This window comes from Corvus cornix, chromosome 20 (assembly GCF_000738735.6).
Source record: "Corvus cornix cornix isolate S_Up_H32 chromosome 20, ASM73873v5, whole genome shotgun sequence".
Taxonomy (NCBI): domain Eukaryota; kingdom Metazoa; phylum Chordata; class Aves; order Passeriformes; family Corvidae; genus Corvus; species Corvus cornix.
The window spans coordinates 7,820,691-7,842,202 of NC_046349.1; the positions used below are offsets into that span (position 1 = coordinate 7,820,691).

The following is a 21,512-nucleotide window of genomic DNA, read 5'->3' on the forward strand; positions in this document are numbered from 1 at the left end:
AATGGTGATAAACTCTCAATTTCTGCCTCTTTTATGCTGTGTAAAAAAGCACACACTGAGCATTCAGAGTCTTAGTGTCTATTTTGTTAAATCTTTAGGTCAATTTTGTGTTTTATGCTGTTTATGAGTATTCTCACAATACAAAGAGAAGCCTTGGAACTAAAACAACCCATTTATGGAGAGAGATGGACACATACGGTTTCATACCAACTTTATTTCTTTTTTTTTCCTTTATTTTTTTTCATAATCACTTCTTTTGCACAACAACAACCTCAAGTTGACAATGAAATGCACGTGGCAGACCGAAGGGAACCAGACAAGGCTCTGTTAGGGATGGAAAGTCTTTCCATGACTCTGTGCCAGCTCCCCACCCGGCACAGGGGACGGTGACCCCGGCTGTGGCAGGAGGAGCACATCCTGCCCAGAGGACAGCCAGGGTGCTGAGCCCCGGGGTGACAGCTCAGCCCTGTGCCCACACAGTCATCTTCCAACCCTCTCCTGCAGCCATGGGCCAGGGTGTTCCTCCCGGGGCACACAGCTGCATATCCCAACTCTGTACTTTGGTACTTTCCATTTCAGAGCACTTTAGAGACGTGGAGGCATCGGCTCTCCCGCGGTCCCCGTGGGGAGGGAGCGTCTGTGTCCCCTTGTCAAAGGGTGTGGGAAACTGAGGCAGAGGAGATGCCAGAGCAAGGATGCCCAGCTGTCCCCTGCATCCCTGCAGCCCGGGGACCAGGGAGCACCCACACGTAGGCGTGGGCCAGTGCGCCTCTGCTGCTTTACTTGAAGACAACTGACTACAAAGGTGGAGTTTATTGGTCTTACTATGTCATCTTGTCCCTAGCATGGGGAGTAAGAAATCTCTAGCACCGTAAACAGCCATTCCCTGACTCATTTCAAGTGGTATCAGAGTGTATGTGCATATATCATTTCCACGGATGCGTTTCTGTGCGCGTGTGCACAGCCGGGTGCACAGCCACTGCGAGGGGGACAGGAATGCCATGGGAGGGATATAATGAACCCCATGAGACAGGATTGCAGAGCCAGGGCCAGAGAGTCACGCTGGGCTAAGCTAAAGCAAGCAAGCTGAAGTTTACATTTGAAAGGGAGCAGCAATACTGACCTACCCCCGAGGTAGGATGCATGCAATCGTCAACTCCCACTGGCCCTGGAAGGTCAACTCAAAAACAACCCCACAACTGGGTTAGAGCAAGATTTTTTAATGACTCCAAAATAATAAGACAAGGCTCAGTCCAGAAGCAGTCAGAGGGGCCAGCATCCTTGGAAGTGCCTATTTACAGACAGAGCTGAGCTCTGCTGTACAGGATAATGCAGGCACAGAGCTGTAATTTGGGCTGTGAGGCCGGTTGTCCCAGCTTCCCACAGCTTCACCCATCGCCCGGCTGTTGGTGCCAGCTGGGAGCTCATTTAGCTTCAGCTCCTCAGTCTTGCCCGAATCTGAGGCTCTTCTCCAGAAGGGCTCTTGGAAGGCCTGTGCATGCACATAATGATGTCACCCTCCTGACTTTCCTCCCTCACACCACTGCCACACTCGAGGTCCAGGCAGGGACACCGTGGGTGCCCTGAGGATGCTCCCCCTACAAGGCACATTCCCATGTCCTTATGCTGCTGCAAAAATGGGGCTGAAAACTGTCAGTTCAGAACTCAATTCATAAACGCCTTCAGGAATCAGTGGAGACCTCAAGCCCCACCACAAGGAAGGTGACCCCAAGAACTGTGGGGTTTTGCATGCCGTGTCCACAACCACAGTACGTAGGAATGCTCCAGGAATGACACAGGCTGGGGCAGTAAGGATGTTAATGAGGATACTTAATTAGTCTCAATTGAGGCATGAAGTATGCAGCTGCACACAGCCAATAGCATGAAGGGATATGGAAAGGCATGGAATAACCATGATCCTGGCTCGTGCCACATGCTGCAGGTTGGGCACAGTGCTGCATGAGCTCCTGGCCACGATGGGTTTGGAGCAGTGGGTGGACACTCCTCATCCAGCCAACACCACGCAGCCAAAGCAGTCACACATTTCCCTGATAGTGCCCCGTGGCACTGGACAAGCTCCTGAACATCCCTACTCCATCCATCTGCACCAGGCAAACATGGCTCTGCGACACGTAAAGCCTCCGGCCCCACAGGTGAGGCAGTTTCCTTGGCACAACGTGTCTCTGCAGCAGCTACCTGACATTACCAATGTGCACGTCCCTGCTCCTCTGGTGCAGGAGCTTATCCTGCAGTAACATATTTTCCAGCCATATCCACTGTCCCTCACTGCACCAACCTGAGGGAGAGGAGAAAAATTCGTTTCCCAGTGCTCACACCTGCACAAGGACCATCTGCCAGGCCATTCAGCACTTGCCATGGGAATTTTTGCCAGGAAAAGCTATTGCAAGAATAAGTCCCAACTTGAGACCCATCTGGGCTCCAGGGAGGGGGAGGAGAGGGGCGTGGGGCAGCACAAGGGACCGAGAGGGAAGATCCAGGCAGGAATTGAGCCTGGAGACTCAGGAGCTGTTTGGGAGGACGGCTCTGACCGGCACAACCTGTTACTGACCATCTCTCTTCCAGCACATGCTAAACCTGACAGATCCTGCAGCTTCAGCAGGGTTGCAGGGAACCACCTGGAACCTCCACACGGGGAGGTTTGGATCAACACTAATTCTATGTGCTAGAATTGAAGCATCACCTCTACTCTTCCTCTCAGCCCTTCCTTCTCCTCCCAGCATGAGGAGCAGCCGTCCCCGCTCTCACCGCCCTGCCTGCAGGACTCGGCTGCCTCCAGCTCCCAATTCCATCGTTTTCCAGCTACTCTCTGTCCAGCATCCCACTGGCACCCTGCCTTCGCCTGGCCCAGCCTCTGACTCCTTCTGAGCCCCCAGGAGAGAGTGAGAATGGCCATTTCTCTTGTTTTCAACTCTTGCTCATGAGTACAACATTTCTGATAATAATAATCATAATAATCATAGTACTAAAAACAGTATTTACAACAAGCTCCAGGTCAGAATTACACACCAAGCAAACACTCAGCACCACAGAGAGTAGGACAGGGTTAATATCTCGCAGATACCTTCTCAGATCCCACCAACGCGGGACACAGACATTTGACGGTTTCAACCATTTCTTACACACAAACATTTCATTTAAAGTACTTTTTAAATTTTTTTTTTAAACTTTTTAAAATTTCTCGTCACTATATGGATGAGGTGATGCTGACGGTGATGCCGCGCTCTACACAGATGCTTATCTAAGACAGCTGCTACTATTAACTGATCATTAGCTACTGTTAAGAAATTCAACCCTCAGTTTCCTTCTTTGCCCTATATCTAATTTTCTTTTGTCACTGACAGCACAGGAGCTTTTTAACAGCCCTGTCCTCCCCGCAGCCCAGGAGGAGGGGTTTGGGAGTAAGGTAGCCCTTCCTTTTAGGAGCAGAGTCCCCTGACATCAAGCCATGGCCATGGAAGGATCCCTCCCACATCCAGCTGGGAATTCTGTGGAGATCAACAAAGAGCCCTGGGATTTGGTCTCCAGCAATCTGCCCTGTGATGGCCCCAAAGAGCCACATCCATCTCTGGAAAGAGGGAAGGATTATTCTGTTCACTAAAAGGCTGTTTCACAACCACGCCCCGTCTCTGTTGGATTTGCTTTCCTAACCGAGTGGAATCCTGTGTTGTGGGAGCACTGAGGAGCCCACAGAGGATGAGGGTCCTCTCCCAGGGCTCCCACGGAGCTGGGAATGCAATCACCACCTGTGGCTCTCCTGGGCAGAGTGGCCAAGACCTCAGTCCCCGCTCAGCCAGGGAGAGGGCAGCTCAGTGGCCAACCAGGGCATCAGGCAGTGCCCACTGTGACAGGGACTTGCTGTGATGTGGCACCTGGCACCAAGCTTTGGGTGGAGCCCCTCAGCTGCTTCCACACAGGCTCTCAAAAATCATCCAAAGATGAGGACTGTGGGTCACTGCCTGCCTGGGCTGGCTCTGGAGGCAGCCAAGAGATGGGGGATCTGCACACTGCGGCTCCTGAGCCATCCATCCCTCTCCTTCCTCTCTCCTACCACGGGCAAACAGGGGCTGCTCCCTATTTTACTTCACACACAGAAATGATCACTTACTTCCCATTTTTCTGAAACTGATATTTGGCTCAGAGCAAACACCAAGAGGAGGAAAAGCCCCAGATAAGAAATCCGTATCTCTGTGACACTGCTGGTTGAATTTATTAATATCTTTGTTTGGATTTTTTTTTTACATGAGTTTAAGAAATATTTTTTTTTTTAAAAAAGGACAAAACCTTCCAAAGAAGCTGTTTGATTGACTGGTCAACTGATTTGATTCTCTATTTGATGTGAACTAGTTGCTATTCTGCTTAGAGGTCCCTATGATCTGTGAATCCCCACAAGCACTGACGATTCGGGATGCAGAGAGAAGCGTGTAGCTGGGGACAAACACCGGGGAGGGGGAATGAAGGACCAAATGTCACATCTAGACAAACAAAATAAAATGTGTTGGTTGGTCGATTGGTTGGTTTGTTAATAGGAATCAGGTGCTAGATGTGTAGAAAAGCCCTTTATCCAGAGATCTCCTCCCGCTGTTCCTTGTTCCTGCGGACTTCGGCTGCGTGCAGTTCCTGCAAAGATGGGAGAGATGACACCAGGCTAACACACCCTGCTCTGTGATCAATATTTTCCTCCTGCACACAGGATTTGCATCAGACATAAAAAAAGAGACCAGTTTCCCAGCCAACACACCCTGAGGGCAGGGGGTTACACCTGCAAGGAGTGAAGGATCATCTGTGGGAGCCTGGAGGAGATGGAACCTCCAGTGAACGCACTCCTGGCTCCTCTCTCCTGCAAAACCCTTCAGGCCACACAGCCCATGGTGGGCCTGATGCTGTGGCTTTGAACTTGCTCTTGTCAAGATTATCCAGGCTATGTTCTCTACTGACCTTGAAGGCCATAACCCCCCTCCTCACGCTACTCTGGAGCAGAGCTGCTCCTCAGCAACCACCACCAAGAAAATGCCCTGTCCCTTGCACCCATCACACTGGGACCAGACCCCGTTTTTCCAGGAGGATCAGCACCCCCAGCCCCCAGCCCTGTCCCTGGGGTGGCACTTGCCTTCTCGCGGAGCCGCTCCCTCAAGGCAGCGAGATGTGCCTCACGGATCTCCCTGCTCAGCTCCATCTTGTAGTTGAGCTTCTCCTCGGCCAGGCGGCTGAAGTTGTTGTTCTCCTCCAGCGCCTTGTGCAGCACCTCCCGCTCGTGTTCCCTCTTCTCCGCCAGCTGCTTCAGCACCTGCGCCTCCTGGGTCTGCCGAGGGAGGGGGTGAGGCCACTGGAGAGGCTCTTCCAGACTTCATCTCCCCGGAGAGGCTTTCTGACTCTCTCCTCTGCTCAAACCACTCTGCCACCCCCTTCCGCCCCATAACATAATCTTCTTGCTTGGAAGATACTTTTGACACCTTTTTCCTGCTATCATAGAATCATTTAGGTTGGAAAAGCCCTCTGAGATCATTGAGTCCAACAGTTCCCCCAGCACTGGCCAGCCCACCATTAACCCATGTCCTCAAGTGCCATATCTACACAATGATGATGGTGGAGTTGAATTCCCTGCCTAAATCAGGCTGCAGAACCTCGCTCCATGATTCCTATGTCTCACCTGACAATTTGCAGTGGAATTACAAGTGTCAGAACACTCTTCCCAGCTGTTTTAGATTATGCCTGCTGAGTTTTAGGGTTAGGTGCAATCAGTACCAGAAAAGTCACTCCTTTTACAGGACATCTCCTTACCTTCCTCCTCTCTTCTGCAGCCTCCAGCCTCCTCTGGAGCTCCTCCAGGGACAGATCCTTCTTCTTGGGAGGGGAGGAAAGGATTGGGCTCTCAGGAGATAAATCTGAAGGGGACTTCAGGATCACTTCGAAGCTCTGGCCTGATGCCCTCTTATCCAGCTGCTTCACCTCCATATCTTTGTGGGGGAAAAAAACCAGTGATTCTGTGAACCTTTGCCTCTCAGGAGAGTGTTCACCTCAGGTTATCAAGCTCCTCATACAGGAATTAAGATTTTCCCATGTCCTGACCTGGGTGATTATGTTTTATCTCCAGAATTTCTTGATTAGTGATCACCTTCATCCCCCCATGCAAATGCAATTAATTTAAAGTCATGGCATAATTACAGAAAGGTCACATTGCTGTTAATACCTTGTATGTCACCCCAGCATGAAGCAGAGAGACTCTGACTCTGGCAAGCTCCCATGTCGCCTACGGGAGAATAATCCAAACACTGTTGGAGCTCCTGTGGGAGCAGGTTACCTACCTCCATACTGGTAGATGGTGTTGGGATGGGGTTGGGTGTGGAAACAGGAGCAGATGAGGGAGAGCAGAGACAGCTCCTTCATTTTCTCCTTGTAGGCTGAAAAATATGAAATAGTAATGAGAGCGATTCAAATGGCAACAGCATCTCTTTTTTGTGGAGAAATTAAGCAAGTATCACATTTGCAGCTATCAGACTCTGTGGAGGCTTTTCCATGCTGCCAGGAAATCCTGTTTGCAGCTACCAGACTCTATGGAGATGTTCCCATGCTGCCATAGCTTGCCAAAAGGTCCCCAAGGAGCGTCTGATCTGGAGCAGCCTAAATTAGCTGCCAGTGTGGCAAATGTCATGGGAACACACACAGTGGGGACTTAACACATCTAGAGGTAAAAGTTTCTGTGCAAGATTTTCCCTCCAAAGGAGCTGGGATGCTGCAGCCCGTTTAGCTAAATATGTTGGGACAGCTACTCACACCCTTTCTCCACTGGAAGTGCAATTTCCAGTCTCTGAGATAAATGATGCCCACTGACACCTGGAAACCTTGCTCAAGCCCTGGCGAGTTGGGAATATTTCACAAGTCAGCATTTCTGAGGTGAGGGCGAAGAGGAAAGAGGAGATCAGCAATGTGGAGAAAAAAGGGGCATTTGAGTGATGAAACTGTTCAGGGGCTCTGCTACCAGAGGAAGAGCTGGACCCCAACTTCACAAGGAACCTCCTGTCCTGCAGCAGCAGATCAGGGGAGATGAGAGTGGATTCTGCCACCCCCTTAGCCCACACAGGCAGAGGTTGGTACAGTCTGTGACCACAGTAACAATTCTTCTGCAAAGGACAGGAAACACACAATCCTTTCGAGCTCTGCTGCTGTGAACCTTCCAGTTTGCTCATTGTTCCTGTGACTGGAGGATGCACCACAGCATCCTCAGTGATCACAAGTGCTGCTCCAACACAGATTGCAGCAATCTGCTTCTGGGGCAATCTTCACCTTCAATTTTTGGAGTTCAGCACATTTAAGACAGTGAACTGTTCGCACACTCTTGACAAAGAACCTCAGAACAGAAGGAGCTGAAGTCAGTGAGGTGCTCTGTCAGGCTGTCACATTCTTTATCACATCAGTGAAACCCTCACAGCATCACTCCTATGTGGCAGGTCAGCAGCTGGGGCTGCACAGTGGGTGCTGCTGCCTCCTGGGTCCTGTGAGGCTCTGTCCTGGGCTGGCTCCTTGGGGGACACCCAGGCTCGTGGGGACAGAGTCTTCATGGCTGCGTGTCCTGCCAGACCCGTCCTGAGCGTCCTTGTGCTGCCCTTCCTCCTGCCTCTGCCACAGGCACAGGCATCCTGCTGTCCTGCCCTGGCTCTGCCTCTGGATTTCCTACACATCCTGGTGCTTCTGGCCTTGGTTTGTCCCCTCTGTACTGAGCTCATTTTGTGCTCCAGCCAGAGGCAACTCTGCAACTCAGCTGCCAATGCCACCTTCAGAGCAAGACCCTCCCCTGGGCCAGGACAGGGAAATCCCCAGGACTCTGTGATCTGAAGAGGCATTAGACACAGAACAATTCTGAAAAAAGTAATATCCTGTGTACCACATGCTCTTAGGAACATCTTTCAGGTATTCTCCTTGCCTTCCCACAGCTAATTGAGTGGGAAAACCTAGGCCTCCTTCCTGCTTCCACTTATTTTTCCTCCCAGATGCAGAACTTCACTCTAATTAACACCCTTCTATTGCTAAACCACCACCCCTGAAGCTCAGATCTTGAGTGAACACTTTTTTAGCTTGCTCCCCATTCTGATTTGAACCTCCTGCCCACTCCTGCTGTTAAATGTAACCCAAATATAGAACAGTTTACACCAGCAATGGCATCTAGACATCTTTGATTCTGTTCTTAATGAAAAAAACCTCTGGAGAGCCTCTGAGAGGCCCAAAGTCATGGCATGGAGCAGTAAGCTAATGCATCTCCTAATGTGCTGCCAAGAACCCTGAAGACGGTCCCTGGGAATAGATGAGAGACATTATCATTTATTATCATTTAGACATTATCGTTTAATACAAACAAACCAGTCAACAAGGTCATTGCTCCACCATTATGTCTGGTCCTGGGTGAAACCAAGGCATGAGGCAGATGTGCCACACCCCTGACCCCGTCATTTAATTCAATTTAATTGTCTGACAGCACTTGTTACAGAGCACAGGGCTTTGTATTCCGTGACTTGAGCTTCAGTACTGGCGCTGTGTGCAGATGATTCCATGCTGCATTCCCTGCCTTTCAGGAGGTTTGCTGTGGGGATTTCACAGCTGGCCCCATTCCATCGGGATCTCCCCTGTCCTGCTTTCCCTCCTGCAGAGCAAGCTGACCGTCCCTCTCTGCCAATTAAAATCAAGAGGAGCAAGAGGACAAAAGGCCCTGGGCTGCGGCAGGGCTGTGGTGAGCGCTGGAAGCGCTCGGCGTCCTTCCCCCGCCCCGGAGCCTGCAGCTGCACACCGGCGCCAGCCGTCAGATGCAATTAGCGGCACACGGGGCCGGGCGGCGGGGGCTGGAGCTGCCGCGGCCCCGGGGACCGGCGGGGGACGGTCCCGAAGGGCCCCGAGCGGCCCCCAGTGCCGGGCGGGAGCGGGGGCAGCAGCGGGAAGGGGGCAGCGGACCGAGCCCCCCCCCGGGACCCCGGGAGCTGCCGGGGCTCCGCTCCCCGCCCGGAGCTGTCCCTTCAGGACCGACACCTCCGCCGGACCCCGGCCGGCAGCTGTCCCTTCAGCACCGCCGCGGGGCCGGGCATGAAGAGGGGCAAGGATTGACTCCTGAGGGAATTATAGAATCACAGGAGCACAGAATCGTCACAGATTTGTTCGGCTCGGAAAAGCTCTCCATGATCATCAGGTCCAAGTGCTCCCCCAGCACAGCCAAGCCCACCACTAAAGCACGTCCCCAGGTGTCCATCTATATGGCTTTAAAATCCATCCAGGGATGGTGACTCCACCTGTTCCCTGGGCAGCCCGTGCCAGGCTTGACAGCCGTTTCAGTGAAAACATTTTCTTTAATGTCCAATCTAAACCTCCCCTGGTGCAACTTGAGCCACGTCCTCTTGTCCTGTCACTTGTTAATTGGGAGAAGAGGCTGAGCCCCACCTGTCTCCCCCCTCCTGTCAGGGAGTTGTAGAGAGTGAGAAGGTCCCCCCTGAACCTCCTTTACTCCAGGCTGAGCCATCCCCAGCTCCCTCAGGTGCTCCTGGTGGTCCAGACCCTTCCCCAGCTCTGTTCCCTTCTCTGAACACACTCCAGCCCCCCAATGTCACTCATGTCCTGAGGAGCCCCTGATCCATGCCCTGAGAACTAAATTGATCCCTGAAATCCCCACACCTGTGCTCCAGAGCCACCAGCTACACCTGCAGGACACAGAAGCATCACAGTGATGGCCTTGTGCCCATGACACATTCCATGACAAATAATTGTTTTATCAGGCTAAGTCAAGAAAAAGCATCCTGTGAGGAGAGTTACATCCTCTGATTTGGTAACTAAAAGAAAGACCCATAACCTCTGGGTCGCTCTTTAGGAACCCGTGTCAGTGAAGAGCAAACCCGAGACCTCTCGAAGCAAGACTTTGTCTCAATCACAGCTGCGTAAAACTCAGGGGTAAAAGATTGCCAGCCTCAGGAGTAAAACTTGTTTCAGAACTATTTGCACTCCCATTTGCAATAGATTTAAGGTTTTGAGGATATATTTATGCCAGTGGACAAAACCCTTGAGCCAGGAAAAGACGAGTGGTTGGCCAGAATATGACATGGCCAAGGAGTTCCTGCCCAGAAAGGCTGGATCTAGTGTACAAATGTACATATTTTAAGAACAATTAGACAGGGAATGCTGAACTTTTTACTTGAGCATCTATTAGCATTTTTGCTTCTGTTAACTTCGTAAAAATAAACTCAGCTTGCACTGAGCAAATATTTCATTTCTGTATAAATTAGTCTGGCTCGGGTCCTCAGGGACTGGATACCAAAGCATTGCTTCAGTCTCAGAGGCGCAGCAAGAGCTCTGCCTCGTTGGTGGGCAGAGAATTAGAACAGGCTTCTCACTCAGGTATGAATTACTGACATTTTACTTCTCTTTTTCAGGCAAACACTGCAATAGAAGCATCAGCAGCAAATTCATTCACTCTGGTATGGTCTTCATCCCTGTGTCATAACATTTCACTGCTGTCCTATTAGAACTGGGGTGAAACATTGAAAATAACTGAGTTGTGTAAACCAAGAAGTGAATAAACTGTAAAAGACACAAAAAATGTATCAGTGTCCCAGCCTGTAAAGTGGAGTGAACTTGCATTTTGTTAGCTTTAGAGATCTCTGAGAAGTGATTAAGCTAAAATCCATAAAGGTGCAGTCAGTTCCTCAACATTTCTGAGCATTTATGCCCTGCAATCAGCACAGGCTGATTCTGGTTTGGTTGTATTCCACCCCACACCCCATGAGCCAATCAATCTTCATTAAAATTTTTCATCTAACTTTTCCATGCGTATTATTATTATTGTTATTATTATTATTATTGTTATTATAGTTACTATTATTATTACTTTTTTTTTTTTTTTTTTTTTGGCAATAGAACATACTGCCTGGGAAAAATCACTTTCTCCCTTTTTCAAAGAAAAGAAGGGAGATGCCCTGAGCCTTCACCAAGGCACCAGGAGGCTCAGGGTGGTCCCAGCTCTCTCCAGCGACGCCTTTCCTGTGCTCCCTCTAGTGCTGTAGGCAACATCCTGCATTTCCATATCCCCGCCGCTTTGCCTCAGTGCTGTGCCCGCCATCGATCCACGTAAAGTGTTTATCTCAAAGTCAGCCCCCGGAGACATTATCCAGCTGCTCCCCGAGTGCTTGTGGTGCCAGAGATGGAGGAACAGCTGGGAATGGTGTGGTGCAGGAGCAATGGGATCCATTTTCCTCCTCATGATGCGCCTGGATGGTGGGGCTTAACACCTATTATTCATTAAAAAGTTTTGTTCTCTGCTTCCTAAATACATTAAGCTAAACTGCAGCCAGGTTCTGGGGTGGTATTTAACGGCATCCAGAAAAACAGAGCGAGGCCATCTCGGCACAACACCAACCCAGCATCAGTCACAGTGAACCAGAGGCAGAGCAAGGCTAATTTATGTGAAACTTAAATGGATGAGACTGGATGTGCTCTGTCTGATAGCAAGGTCAGAGGAAGGTTGTTACAAGAAAATAATTTGGTTTGTGAAGATAACTTTGGAGAAGTAAGAATTGCTTCCACAATGAGTATTAGCTCATGAAAAAATGGGAACAGGCCAATTATAAATGAAGCCAAAGCTTAAACAGAAGGTAGAGAAGCCAGAAAGACAGAGAACTGAGACCTCCAGCACAGATTGCAATGCCACACACGCAACAAAAGCAACCAGAGTCCTCAATAAGCCTGGAGAGTACAGCAGGTTTTAGATATTCTCCCCTTCTATGGCTCGTACCATAAAAATATTGGCCAGACCTTCAGTCTAGTGCACTTCCACCTACTTGCTCCCCAGTTTCTACAAACAGGTCAGTAGCAGATCTCACACAACCAGAAAACACTAGTGGGTTTTTTGTTTGGTTTTTGGTTGGCTGGTTGATTGGTTTTTTGGGAGGGTTTGGGGGTTTTTTGTCAGCTCCATAGCTGTACTCCACACTGATGGTATAGGGACACCCCGAGACTCCAGGCCCAGAAGTTACCATGGGCTCATGTGGAACCATCCATGAGAACAGGCAGATGTGAGGTTTGCTCTGCCTTCTGTCAGACATCTGCTGAGCTACTGCCCAGGAACAGTTTCCAATCACCCAGCTCCTTCCCCCCAGGTTTTATTGGCAGCTCATGAATGTCACAGCAACCCGTGCTGTGCACAGCCAATGCATCAGCAAGTCACTCGAACTGTAGCACTGGAACATGTGGGCTGCTCCCAGGAAAATAACCAGGGAAATCTCCTCTTGTATGGACTCAGCAAGAGAGAAGGGCCCAAGCTGTGCAGCAGCTGGGGGAGTTACTGTTGGGAAGGAGAGAAGCGTGGCCTGGAGTTGCTTGATAAAGCAGAGGAAGGAACCAAATGGAAGCAGCTGACCCAGAGTGTGCATTTGGGGCAAACACAGGTTTGGACAGTCAGGTTTGGGTGAGACAAAGAGCTACAAAGGAGCTGGGGAGCTAGTGAGGTGGCAGTCCATGAGACAGTCAAAAACAGAGCCCAGTGCCGTGATGTGTCAGGTACAGATGTGCTCTGTGACCACAGACAGTCATTTGGTCTCTTTGGATCTTGGTTTCCTTTCCATTAACTGAGGATTATTGTATTTGCCCATTAAACAGTGGTATTATTTGTATAAACAATTTAGAGGGGATAAGATTCTCTAGTAGGGCAATAACCTTGTAGAAGTACCTTGAAAGAATAAAAGGATTGTTCAGAAATGTGCTGAGCAGCTCTTCACCATTTGGGAGGTGCCAAAGTGCCACAGCACATGCACGTGGTCTTTGGTTGCTCTCTGGCTCTCTTGTATTTCTAAATCACAGCCCATTGGTTTAACTCCCCTCTGGAGAGGAGACTTTCATTTTTAAAACATAACTCACACCTGCAAGACTAAAGCCCATGTCAGTAAGACAACTGGGAGGGATTAGCCAGGCACGTTGTTTCCAGTTAATTTAGGGGTGTAGAAGTTTGAGTGAGCTTCAGGTCCCTCCAAGGATTGCCATGAAGAATCCTCAGCCCCATTCAACCCCCTTCTGCCCACACTGCTGTCACAATGGGCTTTTCTGCAGCCTTCTGGTTGCCACATCAGATTGCTAAATCTCAGCTTTTACTCAGCAGAAGGAGAATGTGTTCATCTGCTAAACCAGATCTGAACCAACAATGACAGATTCCAAGAAAGGGCTCTTTTGAGATATCTGAAGCATTTTCCCAGAGTCTACGTGGTGCCATTAAACAAGACATTATTTATATTTTAGAAAGAACAAGTATTTTCCAGTTATTTAGATCCCTTGTTTGGAGACACTGGTGAAAAAAAATATACATCTATATAAACGCCTACAATAATACAATAGGCTCTTTTGGCATGTAAAAGTGAATTCCTAATAAAAGAACCATAATTTTTGAAGGCCACATAGATCTCTTCAACAGTCAAAGAAAAAGACAATAGTGATTTCTTGAGAACACAGAGAGATGGAGAGCTTGGTAGAAGGGACTCTGACTCTCCAGCCTGGGCAGTAGAAATGTCAGGACAGGGCAACACCATATGGTGTCCCCCAATACCACCCAGAAATGGGATCAGGGGATAACCCAGAGCTATATGAAGTCCCTCAACTATCACATTTCATGGCAGGACGGCAAAACCTTGGGATCTACCAAGGCCCATTTACCATGCCCAGTCATGAGGCCAGGAATGACAACCTGGTGTTTCCTCTTGGCTCCACCTTCTCAGACACGCCAGCGTCGGAGAAAGCCGGGGGGGATGTCACCTTCCGCATCATTTCATAATCTGAGGTCTCTTTATTCAGCCCAGATGCTACAAATGGTGGGGGAGCTCCGTAGCCCTGCAGAGCCCAGCCAGACCCCCGGGCTGCGGTGCACAAAAGCACAAAGCCTTGTGCAGATGCTGCGGGGAGGAGGTGCGAGGGCTCTGCCCCCGCAAGGGCTGCCCGGCAGCAGGGCCGGCACCGCAGCTGAGCCGGCACTGAGCATGTGCCGCCCATCCCGCGGCTCCTGCACCGACAGCAGCCCCCGGGGCCGGGAGAAAACGCCTGAGGTGACAGGGAGAAAAGAGGGAGGGCAGCCAGGCTTGGGGGAACAAGCCCTGTTTCTTTTCATCCCAAGGATTTGGTTGTTTGTTTAAACAAACCAAGCAAATCTTCCCAAGGGGGATAAGCCCCCGGGCATCAGCCGCAGACGACTGCAGCTGCCCTCCCCTCAGCATGGATCGGCTTTTGCTGAGGATAAAGAAGGAAATAACGAAGAAAGCCAACAAGACTCATTCCTTGATTGAAGGATTCCTTATTCTTTTTCTCCTGCCTTTCCAGGCCACTCTCCATTGCTGCTGTACGTGCTACAGGCGATGGGGAGATGGGGAGCTGCTCCTGCAAAGGCAGCTGGGCGAGGCTCAGCCCCGACCCTCCCTTGGCACGCAGCGCCCTATTCTCTTCCCTCCTGCCACAGCACTGCTTTCCATGACTTCCTACTCCTTGAAATCGCTTCTCTGCTTGATCTGAGTCACAAGGAAGCCCCATTTCACGCTTCTTCATGATCTTAAGTCTCTTTGACAGTGAAACTGCATCTTTGGGAGGATGAAATACGCTGTGGGCATGCAGTGGGTTGGGAGGGTGAGAATGCACCAGGCGGAAATCGCATGTTCTGCCTACATGTGTTTCATCCACCACCTCGTCCATCTCAAGTTCGATGCAACCTTGGTTTAGAGGGCTGGTAAGTCTGAGCCTTTCCTCCCACCCCCACTCTGCAAACGAGGTCCAATCCTGCTCGGTGGGGAAGGCAGGAGATGGGTGGCACCTCCCAAGAGTGCACTGCTGCAGACGTTCATTGAGACAGGGATACTCACAGGAATATACACAATAGCTGGAGGTATTCTATCGCAAACACATTTTTACAATGCTGCTTTTTATCTTTAATTGCATGCAAAGCACACTCAGGATCAGCTGCGCCCTTACACTCCCCCCACCCCCCATACACACCCCTCCATCTCTCTGTCCTTCTTCCCCCTGCCTCTACTGATCTTTTAAAAGGAGTAAGGAATAGAAAATGCACAGCAGGAAACCTCGGCAAAGGGCGGTGAAAGAAGCAAGAAGTGTTGCCTGGTCTCCTGCGGGCTGGTTCCCTGCCTGGGGGGCACAAAGCACTGCCTGCTCTTCCTTTTTGTCTGTCGCTCCTGCTCAGCCCTCAAGGATCTCGCTTCCCCCTCCCAAGCCCCTCTTTGTGGGATGCAGAATTCAGAGCCATTCCAAGAAAAAACTTGGTTTTCTAAAAGAAAAAAAAACCCTCTAAACCCACCCACTGTTCATTGTACCATTTCAAGCTTTTCTTCTCCTTGACCCATGCTCCCAGTTTCAGCCACTTGAATCCCTTCTTCCCAGTCAAAGAGGGCAAGACAGGTCTTTAGGAAGCTGGACCGAAGCAGCACAGCATCCTCGGGCTGCCATCCTGAAGCCAAACCCCACCAGGCTCCCGGGCAGCCGCGCTGCGATTCCCGGCACTGCTGCAGGAGGGAGGAAGGGCTTCCCTTGCAGCATCTCATTTCACCCAACGCCATCAGAGGACCGCTCCCCTGTAGCATCTTCTAACCAAGAAATGTGAGCTGTGCAAGAAATCTGGGACTGGGAAGCCCTGAGAATACACAAAACCCCATCCAGGTTCTTCTGGTTGGCTTTGGGGGATTTTCTAGGGCATTACTGGCTCTTGCCCATGTCTTCCTCTCCATTACCCATTTAAGCAATACATGATCTTCACAAAACAAAATGTAATTTCTGAATTCCTTACATCCAGCTGCACAGCATGCAATTATTTTCTTAGGGAAAGAAAGAAAAAAAGCTCTACGATGTTACAAAAATAACATTTAATTGGCACGTAGCAGCATCTTCTAATGGCACAATGAAATGGCAGCAATACTTTAAATTGGCAAGTTTATCACACGTGTATTCATATTAAAATAAAAAGCCCACCTGCTATCTTGCATCAGAGGGGTGTGTGTATGGGGGAGGAAGGGGAACAATGCTGCCATACCAGCTGCCTCCTCAGCACAGAACTCCCCCGAAACCCACGGGAAAAAAACCCCCACAAACAAACCAACCCAAACCTTCAGAATAATGATTTTCAAAAAAATATATATAACCCGATGGTTTTAGAAGTGCATTGATGTCAAGCCCCCGAGAAGCCGGCAGTCCTACCTGAGACGGTGCTGGCCATGCTGCGGCGGGAGCGGAGCGGTGCTGCAGGAGCAGGAAGGAGCGCAGGAGCTGCGGAGGTGCTGCAATGCTGCGGGGAGGGAGGACTGACTCAGCTGGAGGGGGCTGCAGCCATCCGCGGCGGGGAGAGGCTGGAGCGCCCAGAGAAAGGCGAGGGGTGGAAAGAAAAAGAAGGGTCACTAGTTCGGAATATTAATGAGCGTATCAGGCCTCCTTTCCTGGGTGGCTTTGACGGCAGATCCCTCCCAGGCAGCCTGCCTGCCAGGAACACAGCCCCACGGTGGGGGGGGGGGGGGGCGAGACACACCCAGCCGGGCGCTGGCAAAAGAGGATTTTTTCCTCCTCTTCCTCCCTTTCTTGTCTGCTCGAGATGGGCTAAACTGCTTTTTCCCTTGCTGACAGTAGAGTTAAGCAAAATAATTGATTTTGTTGTTTTTTTTTTTTTTAACCATCCATTCCAAGGCAGCCTCACCTGCAGGGCTGGCTCAGGGGTCTGGCTTGACTGGGCTGAGGTGTAAAACCCAAACCCCAAATCTTGCAGCAGCTTTAGGCAAAAAGCAAAGGGAGGAGGGATCCCAGATAGGTTTTTAGGCATGGGATTAGGGGTTTTTTTTACACCAACACTGAGGCACTAAAGGACCTGCAGTTTGGGGAGGAAACTGCCGTAAAAGTAGTGGAGAAAGAGCAGAATGAAGCCTTTTGATTTCAGTAAGAATTCTCTGGGTTTCTCCCCCACCCCAGGCATCAGGACCTCTTTTCTTATAATTTTCTGTCTGTTTTCTATAATTTTTATCATTTCCATTTGTGGCTATTGTGAGGGGCCAGTGCTTCTGTGCTTTTAGAGCATCACACACACGCTTGGGAGCAAGGAATCCTCCCAAACCCACACATCTCCCAGCATGCTGCAATGCAGACACTCCCAAACAAATTCCAGCTGCTGCAGGGAACTACAGGTTGTTGGAATACCTGCCAGTGCTCTGGCATGCTCAGGGGCAGAAGCCACAGGCACTGCCTACTAAATTCAGTTAGAATGACAGAGATTTTTCTTTTTTTCCCCCCATCTCCCAGTGTCCTATTCTAACACTGTCATGTAAGAAAAGAAAAATAGAGAAAATGTCTAATTCAGAATAAAATTAACACTCTCCACACATTTTCAATGTGTGCTTGCAACAGGAGCTTCTTTATGACCTTTAACTGCTCCCTGTTCTGTCCACGCCTTGTTTTGTAGTTCCAACTCTCCCTACTTTCTCCTTGGATTGAATCTCCAGGACTTGACAAGTTATCTTGTGTGTGTTTCAAAAGCATCTTTGCCATGATCAAAGGAAGGCAGCCATCCCAGGCACCTGACTGCTGGAATAATTTCCCCCTTCTGTTCAGGATGAACTCTGGCTTTGATATTCCCAGCAGTCCCAAGAGGGGCTGGCTACCTCTTGCAACATTCTGGATTTTTTTGCATCAATCCAGTACATATTTTATTCCTTTTATTGAGGAAAGGGTGTGGAATGCTTTCAAGGTGTCGTGGCCATGTGTCCCACTGGAATACGCTGTGTGAGAAATGGGGAGAAAATGATTTGGAGGGTCAAGGTGGAAACCTATTTTGTTACTCCCCAACAGTAAATGTACTGAAAGGCTCTGGACTATCAGGATTCAAAGAAACCAAATAATTTGGAGGGCAAAAAGAGTTTTAGACTCAGAAAGATAACAAATGGCAACTTAACCCTACTCAGTGTGAAAGGGGAAAAATAACCTTCAGGACAACCACATAGATGGCCCTTGAGGCTCTTTTGTCCCAGTCATGAAGATTCCTGCTCCTCTGGCAGCATCTGGATCTCATCTCAGAAGAGAGATCCTGCCTGAGCAGCCTCTGAGCAAATATGGCCATTATTCACTTTGCACTTCTGCACAGCACCAGTGTTCGCTTGCTGGGGTCTCTGGTGTGGTTCAGCCATGTTCCCACAGCGGCTAAGGATCATCTTTCCCAAGGTTTTTATTTTGTACATTGGGTTTTTTTTCTTGAAAATGAAAAATAGTTTATCCAAGATCTTAAAACCCAGTAATGAGCGAGAAGTGGAGACAGGCTGGTTCCTCCTGACAGGGCTAGTGGGGACAGGCTGGTGAGCAGCTGTCACACAACTCTCTGTGCTGCCCTGACAGAGTCTTGAAATCTCTCCTCCCTCTCCAAACTCCTGCTTTATAAGAATTCAGGGTTTATCCTAGGGAGACAAACACCAAGACGACAATCCAGTGTGAGACCAACACCTTTATTTATTGCATTTTTATCCCGACAGATGCTGCAGCTTCACTAAAGCTCCACAATTCTTTTGCAACCTTAACAAGGAATACATTTTTCTCTTTAAACTTACAACCCATTTCCTCTGCTCTGTTTTTAGAAGGACAGCAGTGCTGGAGGCAGCCTGCAGTGCTGGTCAGGTGAGGTCACTGGTGCAGAGGAGCAGCCTCCAGGAGCTGCGGAGCGGCCGGTGCTGACTCATGTTTGCTGCTGGACACGGGCACCTGCTGACTCACACCCCACTCCTGCCTTGGGCTGGTCACCTCCCAGCAGGTGACACTGCTTCTATCAGCAGCACTGAAATAAGGCAAAATAATCTCCTCTGATAGACTATTGATATTGTTCTTCGATGTAGGAAAGAGGTATTTAGAGGAAATAATAACAACACAGTATCCCATGTATTTATGAGGAGTTTTAAACCTTTATTCTCCCCTGAAGTTATCCCACACTCTCATTTCACAATCTTTACAAACTAATTTCTTTTGCAGCTTAATCGTGCATGACTGATACCACATTAAAGAGTTCACAGTCAGAAACATGAGCAAAACCAGCTGTTAAATGTTGTGTGGAGCACATGAAGATCCACAGGAATAGCTCTGTTCTCCAGCCCATTTCCTACAATTAAAGACAGTTTATGATCCAGGGAAGTTCAGCTCAAGGAATTTAAAGGCTGGCAACCAAAAGAGCAACACCCATGAGCTCCCCTGACCCAAAACCACGGCACAGAAGGTACCACATGTTTGGGAAGACAACAGATCACACAATGTTTAACTTACATAGTTTCAAGTCTGTTCCTTTTAACCCCAGAACTGTTCCACACACAAATAAGCTGTGCAGCTGGCCAGGAATAAAGCATTTTAAAATTACAATAAAAGAAGCCACATCCTGTTCTACATCTACGCAGTGGCAGCATGAGATACAGCAATAAACCACAGAGATGAGTACAAAATTATTTTCTTCCCACCTTGTCTCTCATATAGCTGCATAAAACACAGTTGTACAAAATTTGGGGATCCAGGTAATCCATACCTGTGCATTTATTAAAACCAGATTCTTACAAAACTGGGTAATCCATCAATCCAGAGCAGTTCACCACAATCACACGGCCTGAGCACCTGGAATGCCGACAAAGCCGTTCCTGATGTGCCTGGATACACTGTCAGGGGGCTGAAGGGTGGGAGCACCGTGCTAGGGAAAAGCCGGGAACAAAGGAGCGGCACATCCACCCCTAACAAAAGAGACCCGTCAGAATTCATTACTGTTCCTACGGCAGGAGCTGCGAGGCTCAACATAAAAGCCACAGAACCCTCCCACCTCAAACGCCGAGGGTTTCACAAAGAATCCTGCCGTGTTCTGTCCTCTCCGGCGTGCCGCACTGCCCAAGGGTGGCAGACCCCAGCACAAAGCCCAGCAGGGCCCTGGAGACAAACTCTGGCCAAGGGCATCGCTTATCACACGCTCCCGAGCCGTTCAAAAGGGGAGAAACGCCAGTCAGGGGTGGCCCTGGCGCGGGGGACTCCGACAGGGCTAGGAGGCTTTGGATATGCAGCTTTTAGCGAGCGAACAGCGATATTCTGCCTCTTCGGCGCCGAACCTCGGCCTCCGCCCCGGGAAACGCGGCCTTGCGGAACCGTCCGGCTGAACCACCCACGGCCTGTCTGGGGAGCGGAACCCGCTTCCCCCAGACCCCGGCAGGGCTCAAAACCCCACCGGGCTTGCGTCGCTCCTTCCCGGGGCCCCTCATGAGACGGGCACCAACCCCCAGTCCCGCTCGCTCCCCGACACTCCGGCCTGGGCTCCACCAAGATCCCCACCGGCTCAGGCCCACCATGGCCGCCGCCTCCCCGGCCCGTTACCCGGGCAACGGCGCGGTTCTCGCGAGAGCACGCGCCGGAAGTGGCGTACAGAACGCGGGGGTGTCACGTGACAGGGGCGCGGGGATTCCGAACGGAGGGCGGGAGGTGCGGAGCTCCGGGAGCGCGGGAATGCGGGGGCGCGGGAGCGCGGGGACACGGGGGCACGGGGACGCGGGAGCGCGGGGACGCGGGAGCGCGGGAGCGCGGGGACGCGGGGGCACGGGGACGCGGGGGCACGGGAGCACTGGGGTACAGCAGTATGGGACGCCGGACCTGGGAACCCTGGAGCACAGGGATCTGCAGGAACACGGGTCGGAGTGGGCGGTGCGTTCCGGGATTCCGGTAATGGGACCGGGTCCCAAGTACCCGTGAGTCTCCTGCAGAGCCGCTGGTATCGGCCCGTCCCGGAGCGGTGTGACCTAAGTGCTTCTTCCCGTTCCTGATGGAGCCGACAAGAAAGATGGAGGGAACCACTTTGCAAGGGCCTGGAGTGGCAGACCAGGGGGGGATGGCTTCAGCCTGACAGAGGGCAGGGTTAGATGCGATGTTGGGAAGAAATTCTTCTATGAGGGTGGTGACAGCACAGGGACAGGTTGCCCAGAGAAGCTGTGGCTGTCCCATCCCTGGAAGTGTTCAAGGCCAGGTTGGGTGGGGTTTGGAGCAACCTGGGATAGTGGAAGGTGTCCCTGCCCATGGCAGGGGTTGAATGAGGTGAACTTTTAGGTCTCTTTCAGCCCTATCTTGGCATGTTATCACCATGACAGCAGGGTCATCATGGTCTTCACTTCCTTGCAGGCACCTCAGGGAACCATGCCCAGGATCACTCTGAACGGGATCACGGTGGATTTCCCCTTCCAGCCTTACCCATGCCAGGAAGCCTACATGGCCAAGGTGCTGGAATGCCTGCAGAAGGTGCGTGACTGCTGCCTCCTCAGGGGTGATTGTGTTCATTTCCCAACTGTGTGTCCTTTCTAATTGTACAAAATGATTTCTCTAAGAAGAGGTTGTCACGATTCAGATTTTCTTTAAGCACTTTGTATGCTGCCTTTCCAAATCTTTTCTGGCCTTTTACATGTGTTTTTATTTTACTCTGTGGTTATTAAAATCCTGGCTGGCAGGTGACAGTCAGT

At 50.4% G+C, this 21,512-nt stretch overlaps 2 protein-coding genes across 6 annotated transcripts in view; one reads left to right on the forward strand and one right to left on the reverse strand.

The window, feature by feature from the left end:
• Positions 1–194: 194 nt before the first annotated feature.
• STMN3 (stathmin 3) lies at positions 195–16,500 on the reverse strand. Its single transcript, XM_010396918.3, has 5 exons — positions 16,219–16,500; positions 6,324–6,419; positions 5,800–5,975; positions 5,129–5,320; positions 195–4,638 (listed from the first exon to the last, which is right to left on the reverse strand). Exons 1-5 carry the CDS (start codon positions 16,235–16,237, stop codon positions 4,579–4,581), a joined length of 543 nt encoding a protein of 180 aa, XP_010395220.1. The 5' UTR covers positions 16,238–16,500; the 3' UTR covers positions 195–4,578.
• Positions 16,501–20,441: 3,941 nt separating this feature from the next.
• The window catches only part of RTEL1 (regulator of telomere elongation helicase 1), a 45,815-nt gene continuing 44,744 nt past the window's right edge, over positions 20,442–21,512 (forward strand). For 4 of the 5 annotated variants that reach the window (XM_039563408.1, XM_039563412.1, XM_039563410.1 and 1 more), the window contains exons 1-2: positions 20,442–20,487; positions 21,178–21,294. In XM_039563408.1, the coding sequence (XP_039419342.1) occupies positions 21,193–21,294 (102 nt within the window). In that variant the 5' untranslated portion in view covers positions 20,442–20,487; positions 21,178–21,192. Of the gene's footprint in view, positions 20,488–20,729; positions 20,917–21,177; positions 21,295–21,512 lie in introns of those variants that run through there. The other variant, XM_020583933.2, reaches the window with a different exon arrangement.

Coding starts and splice junctions, on each gene's coding strand:
- STMN3 (XM_010396918.3), bottom strand. Junction 5,321..5,799: donor CTGCAGAAGAGAGGAGGAAG/GTAAGGAGATGT, acceptor CTCCCTCGGCAG/ACCCAGGAGGCGCAGGTGCT. Junction 4,639..5,128: donor GGGAGCGGCTCCGCGAGAAG/GCAAGTGCCACC, acceptor CCATCTTTGCAG/GAACTGCACGCAGCCGAAGT.